The sequence below is a fragment of the Leucoraja erinacea genome, chromosome 3 (genome assembly GCF_028641065.1).
Source record: "Leucoraja erinacea ecotype New England chromosome 3, Leri_hhj_1, whole genome shotgun sequence".
Taxonomy (NCBI): Eukaryota; Metazoa; Chordata; class Chondrichthyes; order Rajiformes; family Rajidae; genus Leucoraja; species Leucoraja erinaceus.
The window spans coordinates 32376574-32388581 of record NC_073379.1 but is presented as its reverse complement, the minus strand read 5'-3'; the positions used below and the strand labels follow the sequence as shown (position 1 = coordinate 32388581).

Below are 12008 nucleotides of genomic sequence, written 5' to 3'. Positions count from 1 at the left end.
TCAACAGTGACTTGGTGGGTAACCAAAAGATGATGATGTTTCCTGATGTATGTTGCTCTTGTCCTTCTTGGTGGGAAAAGTTGTGAGTTGGGAAGTGTAGTTGGAAAAACCAAGGGGAGTAATCCCAGTGTATTTCATAGATAATGCACCTTTGTGAAGTAATGGTGGAAGGGATGAACATTATGGTGATGGAAAGGCAACAATTTAAGCGGATGCTTTGGCCTGGATGGTGTCAAGCTCCACAAAAGTTGTAGTCACCTTGCATGAATTAATCATGTACATTCAGGATAGATTCTTGCAGCAATACAAGATGGAGCAACCATGGAGCAGGCTGTTTTGGTTCAAATTATGTAAAACAAGGCAAGTTTAATGAAGATTTCTGGGTAAAAGATGCCCCATAAATTATCATTGATACAATGACAAAATTTAGCATTCCATTTGAATCATTTAAATGAAGCAACATTAGTATTAAACTTTATCAATGGGAATTATAAAGCATTGAAAATAAGATGGTGAAAGTAGTTTTGCAAATAAATTAGCAGGTAAGAAAATAGGTAAGCATAGGCAACATGGAGACACATGGAAACAGTGACAGTCATTAAAGAAAATTATACATTATACTTGACAAGATGTATATCCCCATAAGAAGTAACTGTCTTAGGAGAGGTTTTATCAGCTCAAAGTGAGGAAAGGGGAAAAGTTGGGAGCAGTAATGATCTGCCTAACCCAGGAAGTTGAGGAAGGTATGAGATATTACATTGACAGAGGAACCAGACAAGGTGCCAAAAGTTAGTGATTGGCCTGAAAATTCAAAACAAATCAGAATTCAAAATAGGAAGGTTAAACATTATTCAAGTATAAATAATCAAGCAAAAATATTACGTGCCAATGAGAACTTAAAAATGATAAAAGGTGTCAGAGTGAGCATAAATCCCTTTGAGAATGAGCCTGAAGAATAAGGAAATGGCAGATGAATTACACTAATATTTTGCTTTAGTCTTCAAAGTAAAAAATGGGGAAGGTTTAATTACAGTGCTCCATCAGTAGAGAATTAGCATTAGACAAACAAATGACACTGAAGATTAAAATGTCCTCTGGAACTGATGGCAGCATCCTAGAATCCCAGGAGAAGGAGCTGCAAAGCAATTTATGCAATCAATGCTATTTTCCGAAAATCTTTTAAATTCTGGAGAAGCACCACAATATTGGTAAACTGCCAATGCAATATCCCTATTCAAAGCAGTTCAAAGGCTAGTTGACCTGATGACTGGTATTGAAAAAAAATGTTAGAATACATTATTCAAGAGTCGATGGCAGAACATTTGGAAAATGATAATCGAGTCAAGCAGAGTCAGCATGGCACCATGAAATGGTAAATCAAACCTGATGAATTGACTGGAGTTCTTTAAGGAAGTCTTGGCCAGAATCAGAGAGGGAAACAGTGAGTGTAATATGATTAGATCTTCAAAAGGCATTCTTCAAGGCACCTTGCAAAATAGGTTATTTCTCAAGATAAAAGTTCATGATGTTGGGAATAATAATATATCAGCATGAATGGGTTGACAGGAGGTAACTAAAAGAAAAGGGTTTTATTTTCAAGTTGACAACTTATATCCAGTGAGATGCCATAAGAATCAACACTGGGACCCATGCTGTTTACTGTATATATGGGAATTCAGAGAAAGGAAGCAAATGTACCTGGGACAAATCTTCAAATTATATAAATCTCAGGGGGTGGCAAGATGTGAGGAGGATACAAATGGTTCATAGTACATAGATACATAGACAATAGGTGCAGGACTAGGCCATTCGGCCCTACCAGCTAGAACTGCCATTCAATGTGATCATGGCTGATCATCCACAATCAGTACCCCGTTACTGCCTCCTCCCCATATCCCTTCATTCCTCTAGCCCTAAGTCCTCTATCTAAATTTCTTTTGAATGCATCCAGTGAATCGGCCTCCACTGCTGCCTGGGCCACAGATTTCCACAAATTCACAACTCTCTGTGTGAATAAGTTTTTCCTCACCTCAGTTCTAAGTGGACTACCCCTTATTCTTAAACTGACGCCCCCTGGTTCTGGACTCCCCCAACATCGGGAACAAGTTTCCTGCATCTAGCGTGTCCAATCCCTTAATTATTTTAAATGTTTCTATAAGAATCCCTCTCATCCTTCTAAATCGCAGTGACTACAAGCCAGGTCGTTCCATTCATTCATCATATGACTGTCCCACCATCCCGGGAATTAACCTTATGAACCTATGCTGCACTCCGTAAATAGCAAGAATGTCCTTCCTCAAATTAGGAGACTAAAACTGCACACAATACTCCAGGTGTGGTCTCACCAGGGCCCTGTACAACTGCTGAAAGACATCTGTGCTCCTATACTCAACTCCTCTCGTTATGAAGGCCAACATGCCATTAACTTTCTTCACTGCTTGTTGTACCTACATGCTTACTTTCCGTGACCCAGGTTTCATTGTACTCCCCCTTTTCCTAACCTGCCACCATTCAGATAATAATCTGCCTTCCAGTTCTTGCCACCAAAGTGGATAACCTCACATTTATCCACATTATACTGCATCTGCCACGCATTTGCCCACTCACCCAACCTGTCCAAATCACCTTCCATCCTCATAGCATCCTCTTCACAGTTCACACTGCCACCCACCTTTGTGTCATCTGCAAATTTGCTAATGTTACTTTTAACTCCTTTATTTAAATCATGAATGTGTATTCTAAATCGCTGCGTTCCCTGCACCGAGCCTTGCGATACCCCTATAGTCACTGCCTGCCACTCTGAAAGGGACCCGTTAATCCCTATTCTTTGTTTCCTGTTTGCAATCAATTTTCTATCCATGTCTATACCCTACCCCCAATACCATGTGCTCTAATTTTTCCCACTAATCTCCTGTGTGGGACCTTATCAAAGGCTTTCTGAAAGTGCAGGTACACTACGTCCACTAGCTCTCCCTTGTCCATTTTACTTGTTACATCCTCAAAAAATTCCAGAAGATTTGTCAGGCATGATTTCCCTTTTGTAAATCCATCCTGACTTGGATTGATCCTGTTACTGCTATCCAAATGTGCTGCTATTACATCTTTGATAATTGACTCCAGCATCTTCCCCACCACTGATGGCCAGCTGATTGGTCTGTAAGTCCCTGCTTTCTCTCTCCCTCCTTTCTTGAAAAGTGGGATAACATTAGCTACCTGCCAATCCACAGGAACTGATCTAGAATCCATAGAATATTGGAAAATATTCACCAATGCATGCACAATTTTTAGTCACCTCCTTGAGTACCCTGGGATGCAGACCATCAGGCCATGGGGATTTATCAGCCTTCAGTCCCATCAATCTATCCAACACATTTCCTGACTAATGTGAATTTCCTTCACTTCCACCATCACCCTAGGTCCTCTGTCCCCTAGTACATCTGGGAGATTGCTTGTGTCTTCCTTAATGAAGACAAAACCAAAGCACCTCTTTAAGAAGGAACTGCAGATGCTGGAAAATCGAAGTTAGACAAAAGTGCTGGAGAAACTCAGTGGGTGCAGCAGCATCTATGGAGTGAATGAAAGACCTGAGTCTGAAGAAGGGTTTCGGCCCAAAATGTTGCCTATTTCCTTCACTCCATAGATGCTGCTGCGCCCGCTGAGTTTCTCAAACACTTTTGTCTACCTTTGTAAACCAAAGTACCTGTTCAACTTGCCTGCCACTTCCTTGTTCCCATAATAAATTCACCTGTTTCTGTCTTCAAGGGAACCACATTTGTCTTAACTATATGTTTCCTCTTCTCATACCTAAAGAAGCTTTTACTATCCTCCTTTATATTCTTAGCTAGCTTACCTTCGTACTTCATCTTTTCTCCCCATATTGCCTTTTTAGTTACTTTCTGTTGTTCTTTAAACGTTTCCCAATCCTCTGGCTTCCCGCTCATCTTTGTTATATTATATATCTTCTATTTCATTTTTATACTGTGTTTGACTTCCCTTGTCAGCCACAGTCGCCTCTTACTCCCCTTAGAATCTTTCTTCCCCTTTGGAATGAAATGATCCTGCATACTCCGAAAATACCTGCCATTGCTGTTCCACCATCATCCCTGCTTGGGTCCCTTTGGCCAGCTCCTCCCTCATGCCTCCATAATCTCCTTTGTTCTACTACAATATGACACTTCCGATATTACCTTCTCCCTCTCAAATTGCATATTAAAACATCATATTATGGTCACTACCATAATATTGTGGGATTCCTTTACCTTGTGGTATTCCTTTACCTTTAAAGGTATTCCTTCACCTTGCGTTCCCTTATCAAATCCGGTTCACTGGTAGGCTCCACTACAAGCTGCTCTAAGAATCCATCTTGGAAACACTCTACAAACTCCCTTTCTTGGGGTCCAGTACCAACCTGATTTTTCCAGTCCACGTGCATGTTGAAATCTCCCATAACCACCATAGCATTACCTTTGTTACATGTTAATTTTAACTCCTAATGCAACTTGCACCCTATCTCCGGGCTACTGTGTGGGGGCCTGTAGATAACTTCCATTAGGGTCTTTTTACCCTTACAATTTCTCAGTTCTATCCACAATGACTCTACATTTTCTGACTCAATGTCACCGCTCGCAAGGGACTGAATTTAATTCCTTACCAACAGGGCCACCCCACCCCCTCTACCCACCTGTCTGTCTTTTCGATAGGAGATATACCGCTGAATCTTCAGTTCCCAGCTCTGATCCTCTTGCAGCCATGTCTCTGTAATTCCCACAACATCATACTCACCAATTTCTACTTTATTTCTAATACTTAGCACATTCATATATAACACTTTTAATTCGGTATTCACCTCTCCTCTCACATTGGTTCCTCTTTCAGCTGACACTCTCTTATCCCTTCTTGAACTTTCCATCCCATTAATTCTGGTGTCTTTCGTAACTTTTCCTGGATTTTCTTCCCCTTTAACTACACACTTATACTCCCAATTTGTCAATCCCTCCTCCCCACTATTTAGTGTAACCCGTCCCTTTTGTACAGGTCACCCCTACCCCAGAAGAGGTCCCAGTGGTTTATAAGACTAAATCCCTGCTTCCTGCTCCCTGCACCAGCCCCTCAGGCACACATTCAGATCCCCTATCTCCCTGTTCCTGCGCTCACCAGCATGAGGTACTGGAAGCAATCAGGAGATAACCACCATAGAAGTCCTTCTTTTCAGCCTTCTTCCTAATGGACCTGTCCCACTTAGGTGAATATGTAGGCGACTGCAGGAGACTATGCCGTCGCCACATGGTCACCACATATTCGTGGGTGTTTCCCGGGGAGTAGCCTTCATGGTCGTGAGGAGTTTCTGCATTCTGGGAACTGGTCACAGCCGCGTTATATAAAATGAAGCTGCAAGAAGAGTAACGAGAATTCTCGTGCCGTGGTTGGGTTGCCAGGAGATCAAAGGTTCTCGTAGTTTCTTGCAGGTTGTAGCCTGTGCTGACCAGTGAATTTCATTGGCACATTGGTGGAAATAAAATGTAAGCAGTAGTTTTCAGAACCAAGGATAACCAACTGGTAATGTTAAATGTCTGCTGAACTTCACAGCCGTGTATCTCTGGCTTCTTAAAAGTTGTCTTGCTTCTTAAAAGGTGTCTGGCTTCTTAAAAGTTGTCTCCACTCCTGCTCCCTCCTCTCCCCCCTGTTCTCTCCACTTCCCCACCCCCCACTCCCAGCTCCCCCCCTCTCCCCACCTCTTTTAAAGGACTTACTGTACATTGTGCTTTAGCCATCTTAGTTACAGCGCCAACCTTCCTGTTCATTGCGGTGTGTGTCTGTATCACCTTGCCTTTGCACTGTGTGAATTTCAGACAGAGCTCCCCCTGCTTGCCTTGTCCCCACCTGCAATGTGTTTGTGTGTGAGTATATGTGTTCCACTCTTGACAATTGCCAGCAGTCGCCTGGTAAATCACCTGTGGGACAGGCCCATAACTCTCTAAGCTCACGTTACAGAACCTCCTTCCTCTTCTTTCCAATGTCTTTTGAGCCCACATGCACAACTACTTCCTGCTGCTCACCTTCCTTCTCGAGGATGCTCTGAAGTCGGTCCGAGATATCTTGAACCCTGGCACCAGGGAGGCAACACACCGTACCAACTTGTCCGCCATTTCTTCAGTGGACATAAATCACAAATTTCGATCAAGTGTAGCCTCCTTGCCTCAGCCTCCTCGCCAACGACTCTCGAGCCAAAGACTCACACTTTACCCACTTAGTCAAGATTCTTGAGCCAAAGACTCACACTTTACTCACCTAGTCAAGGCTCTTGAGCCAAAGACTCACACTTTACTCACCTAGTCAAAGCTCTTGAGCCAAAGACTCACACTTTACTCACCTAGTCAAAGCTCTTGAGCCAAAGACTCACACTTTACTCACCTAGGCACTTCATCTCAACAAGGCCGCTCCCCCTAGAGCAACCCCTACTTTTATTTGCTGTTTAATTAACTAACTTCTGCAGCCAATCCCCCGCACTTGCTCCTTCACCTGCCGTTCCTCTGCCGACCTTGAAGGTATGTGTTGCAGGCTGGCCCCGACCGGTTTTTCAATTATTGATAGGTTAACTGAGTCGGCAAAATGTTGGCAAGTGGAGTCCTGTGGGAAAATTAGAAGGTGTTCACTTTGTATGGAAGAATGGTAAAACATTACAATTTAAACAGAGAACAATTGCAGAGAAGTGCAGGATAAAGAGATTCAGTTGTCCCTCTTGAAAAAAAGGACGGTCACATTCAGCTGTAGAGGTAATCAGGAATGCCAGAGGAATGCTGCCTTTTATTTCAACGGATTTAGATTATAAAGTAGGTGAGGCTTATTACAATTATACAAAGCACTAGTGAGGTCACAGCCAGAGCAGGGTAAATACTTCCCCACAGGACTCCACTTGCCAACATTTTGCCGACTCAGTTTAGGTCCTTTCATTGAAGGAAAGATGTATTTATTTGGGGGTAGTTCAAAGAAAGATCAATGAGATGATCTTGGGAATGGAGGGATTGACTTATGAAGATACTTTCCTGTATTCACTGGTTTAGAGAATGAGAGGTAATATTAAAACACATGATATTTCAGGGGCAAGTAACGGTAAATGATGGGAGGGTATTTGCTCTTGTCTGGACTCCCGAAACAGAGGACATGATCTAAAATAAGATACTAATTTACGGTTAACATGAGGAAGAGGGAGGAATGTGAGTCTTTGTAGATCCTTGCTCAAAAAGCTGTGGGCTGTACTCTTGAATAAATTTAAACCTGAGATATATTTGAATCGCTTACAGAGTCATGAGCTAAGAAGACGGTGAGAAAATGAACTTGAGGAAATTTGGATCCGCTCTGCTCTCATTAAATGGCGGGGCTGGTTTGAGGGAACAAGTAGCCTAAACATTAGTATCTTACAGTCCCAGGGTCTCTTGGTCATTCAGACATGTGGAAAGTCCACTATTACAAAACTGCTCAAGCTTTGAAGTGAATCGATTGTCATGCGCCGTAAGTCTCCAACCTGGTCTTAAAGTCACAGTCATTATTGTTCTATCTGATGATGTTGGAATGGTGATGACGCAGAATTGAATGGAAAGGAGATGATTGATGTAGCACCTAAAGATGACTGAGCCTGATATCTTGGGGCTGTGATGATTGATCAGTAACAGGCGAGTCTAGCTGCTACATCAATAATCTCCTTTCTATTCAGTTCTGCTTCATCAACAATCTTCCTTCTACCTACACGTGGCTACAACCATTGGATTATTTTCCCCCTGCTGTATAATGTCTTTACTTATGCTATGACTGCTTAATGCTACACTTGGTGAAGTGTTGGCGTGAGATTGAGCACAATCATTCTCGCCTTAGCTTTGGAGTTCAACATTTTAGTCCATGTTTGGGCAAGGCTCTGTTCTGTGTTTCTGTGACAATAATAGCCCTGGGGAACTGCAAACTGGACATTATACTTGATTACACCATTGCTGACACCTTGCAGTGGTTAGCGAGCTGATTGGTTCATTTTTAATTAACTACATTGGATTTATTCCTGTTTTTGTGAATAGAATTGTCTCTATTATCAGGTAGATGCCAGTATACTAGCCATGCTTGAACAGCTTGGCTGGAGGCATGGCTAGTTCAGAAGTGCTAGTGTTCAGTTAGCTCTCAGCTGTTTCTAGATATCAGATGGAAAGAATAGAATTGACTGAAGATTGAGATTTCCGCCCTTGTGGTGGAGTTTCATGCACGGCACTGAAATCTTTCCTCTTGTATGGAGGCTTTCTCCCAGTCCTGAGATTCTGCAGTTAACTTCGATGATTCGCTTGATCTTTGGGATAATCCTCTGGGGTTTTTTTTCAGTCTTCTCTAAGAGACCAAGCAACAGCACAATCAGCTTGATATAATGAAGAATGACACTTGTTTATTATTTTTAAATAAGTATGATGTATGTGATATTATAAATGGTTTAACTTGAGTGCAATATTCAGACTCTATTCTTGAAACTGTCATTTTTCATTGAATATCTAATACATGCAGTGAATGTAATCATATGTTTTGCAGTTTTAGAGTGGTAATCATTGCTTTTGTGGCATAAGGCCAGGAATGGATGATTTAACCAAACAAATATGTTCTCTCTTTCAGGTCTGTCAAGGCTTATCTTTTAGTTCAGCCCATCCCTTCAGTCCATATCCTCATCCTAAGACAATCAGTCTCATTTCTGAAGATTTCTGCCAATTCAGTACGTAGATCCTTGAGACACACTTGTTTGAAATCTTCACTCGTGAAACAATTGGTTTTCTAACTCTTTCCATGTACTTCAACAATAGTGATCATGATAGGGACACCATGGCACTTGGAGGGAATGAATAAGATGTGAAAGCAACATGAAGAAGTACGAAAGCCAGGGGCGTAACATTTTGAGTTCCTATATTTATCTTCTCTATTGTCATAGGTTTGTGCCCTCACGTAATTCTTCCCCTCATGAGAATAAATAAATCCCTTGGCAGTGAAAAGGGAAATATTTGCCCGGTTATGGGTCAAAGGTCCATTGCCCTTAACATATATGACATCTGGAGTAAATGTGCCAGGCCAGTGCACTGTCGGTCCTGTTGTTATTGGCAAGAGTTTTGATTCTTTGAACTCAGAGCACAGAATTGTTAAATGTAAGGAATATAAGGGGATCATTAGACCCATCATCCCCTTGCTGGTGGAAAAAGAGCTCTTTAGACTAACCCCACTGTCAAAGTTTGTTTCTTAAAAAGCAGATAGAAACAAACGTTAAAGGTAAACCATGTCAATCTTTCATTGATTTGTCAGAAAGGAGTGGCAAAGATCTACAATGAGCACAAATGTTGCTCAGTGCTTCTCGGGCTCCACTCACAGAACAAAGGAAAGTTAGCACAATTATTAATTGTTCTTATCAATAAAACAGTCCTACCACCAAGTCTGAATATGGCATCTGAAAGATTCTATAGCCTTTCAGAATATATGAAAAGCTGGGTCCAAATCAAGCTCATCCAATAACAAGTTATTACTTATCTCTGGAGCTTCAGCTTTTTTTTCAATCTTGGCTTCTTTATGGTCTGACAGAAGAACATGTTGTTATGCAGGCTGCCATCTTAATGTCTTTATTGAAAAGACAACCCGTCCTCCATATTGTGTTCCATATAATTTGCAATGTCATTCAGACTTCGCACCGAGCCATTCTTTTGTTCCGCTGGTCCATGCTTTTGTAGAAGAATGACTCCATTTTAGATTTGACTATTAGCTCTTTCATTCCCTCCTTTTTATCAAACATGATAACATTCACAGTCCTCGGTAGGTGCACACAATGGTTGCAAGCATTAGAGCAATCATTAGCAGGATGATAGAGCCATAATGCATCACAGTATCACAAAGTCCACCAAACCAAATGTATGGCCACCAGTTCAATAGTACCCCAAAGTCCATCAAACCAATGGTATGGCAACCAGTTCTCACTCTCTTCATTGACAACCATCCTGAAGAAGCTTGTTTAGGGTCGATGGATCAGGTGCCACCTGTAGGCGGTGTAATCCTTTCAGCCGATATTGGGGTTGTGCCTTAAAGTTCTCACCTGTCCGAGGGTGTTGCCAGATCCTTCTTAGATTGTTGCACAGGTGCTCCCCCCTCTCAGCCCGTGGTGGTGTTTGCCACCTTGATCTAGATGCTAGCGTATCCATGGGTTTGAATAGCTTCCCCACCCAGTAGGTTTGGGTGGCCTTCTTCCACATCACCATATAAAAGCGGCTGCTGTACTGGAAGCCAGAGACAAAGCCATCGTAGATTGTGGTCTGTAGTGGCGTAGAAGGTGCCACTGAAGTTGATGGCATTGAACTCAAATCCGACAGCAAGGCTAGGGTCAGAGTTGGCAGTCTGCAGTAACTCCCTGCCCTTGTTGCGCACTACCCAGTTAGGAACGATCTGCATCATCCCGTTTGGAACTTCCTCAGGTCAGTCTCACTGATGGAGCTGTTCTCGGGGCACATGTCATAGATATCTGGGATGTTGTTGTCAAAGTCACTCTTGCAGTTGTCTCCTCTGCTGTTACCATCGGCATCGATCTGGTCAGGGTTGGGAACAAAACGGTAATTGTCCTTCTCATCAGAAACGCCATCATTGCTATCCTCATCAATGTCCTGATTGTCATCACACTGATTACCCACCAGGTATGAGTCATTGTCTTCCTGGATAGGGTTATGCATAATCTCTTTCAAGAGGTCCATCTGTTTCAAAATGTTCAGTTTCTCTCTCTCTAGATGCTTGGTCATACGATAGAGATCAAAATGCTTCAACATTATTGATCAAATGTGGTTTTTCTTTCCGAAGTTGTGACCGCTTCCTCCTGATCTGTAAAGATGTTCTTTCTTCTGTATGGGTCAGCTTTACATGGCGCTGCAGGTAGTGATAAATCAGAAACACTTTATTACATCCTGGGTGGATCAAGGTCTTTCACGCACCTCTGCATGCTGCTCTTTTATGCATTTCTTAAGTCCATCAAGTCCTCTGTAAACAACACAACAACCCTTGTATCTACTGACATCGATACATGATGGGGGAAATCTTCCCTTTCCATGTTTGACTTTGGTTTCCGGCCACGTTTTTGTCCAGATTGTTTCTTCATATCCCTAATATTGCACTTCTTAACTGGTAACTTACTCTTCTTCTTCCAATATGGTTGAAAAGACTCATCTGAAGAGCCATTCTTAACTTTTATTTCTCTGTCATCTTCACTTGATAAATACCTTTCAGAAAGATCACTGGACTCAACACAACATAATTTCTTATAGAACAAGATGCTTCATTGCAGTTAACTGTTTTTTTCACATTTAATGGTTGAGTTGCATCTTGTACCTGAAGCTTTTCCCAAGAGCACTCTGTATATTCAGGATCTGAGCACAAAAACATAATCAAGCTAATTCAATAACAAGTTATTACTTATCTCTGGAGCGTCAGCTATTTTGTTCAATCATGGCTTCTTTATGGCCTTGAAAAGAAGCACATGTTATTATGCAGGCTGCCATCTTAATGTCTTTATTGAAAAGACAACCTATTGTGTTCCATATAATTTGCAATGTCATTCAGACTTGGCACCGAGCCATTCTTTTGTTCTACTAGTCCATGCTTTTGTAGAAGAACGACTCAATTTTAGATTTGAATATTAGATTTAACTATTAGCTCTTTCACCACATCCCAGCGGTTGGTGAGTAACTTTGTAGATTGTAACATGTATGGCATTCATCCAGGTATCAAATGAATCAAAATATAATGAGGGTTTCCGACTCTACCAGCCGTGTGATTCAGAGCCCAAACATTCATGAGTGAAATTATTTTTCTTCAGCCCCTTTCTGTTTCTGAACTGTTGAAGATTTTCAAAATATTGCATTCCGCACTTCTTCCGCTCTTCTTCCTGTTCAGAAAGAAACCCAGCCAATCTCTCTTCATAACCATAATTCTTCAGCTCTGCCAACATCATTGTAAATCTCTTCCAC

The 12008-nt window shown here is 41.8% G+C and overlaps 1 protein-coding gene across 1 annotated transcript; it reads right to left on the bottom strand.

The window, feature by feature from the left end:
- Positions 1-10179: 10179 nt before the first annotated feature.
- Positions 10180-11010, bottom strand: LOC129694052 (thrombospondin-2-like). Its single transcript, XM_055630781.1, is given in 2 exon segments — positions 10180-10454; positions 10457-11010. Coding segments are annotated over 2 exon segments (633 nt in total). The 5' UTR covers positions 10815-11010.
- Positions 11011-12008: the final 998 nt, after the last annotated feature.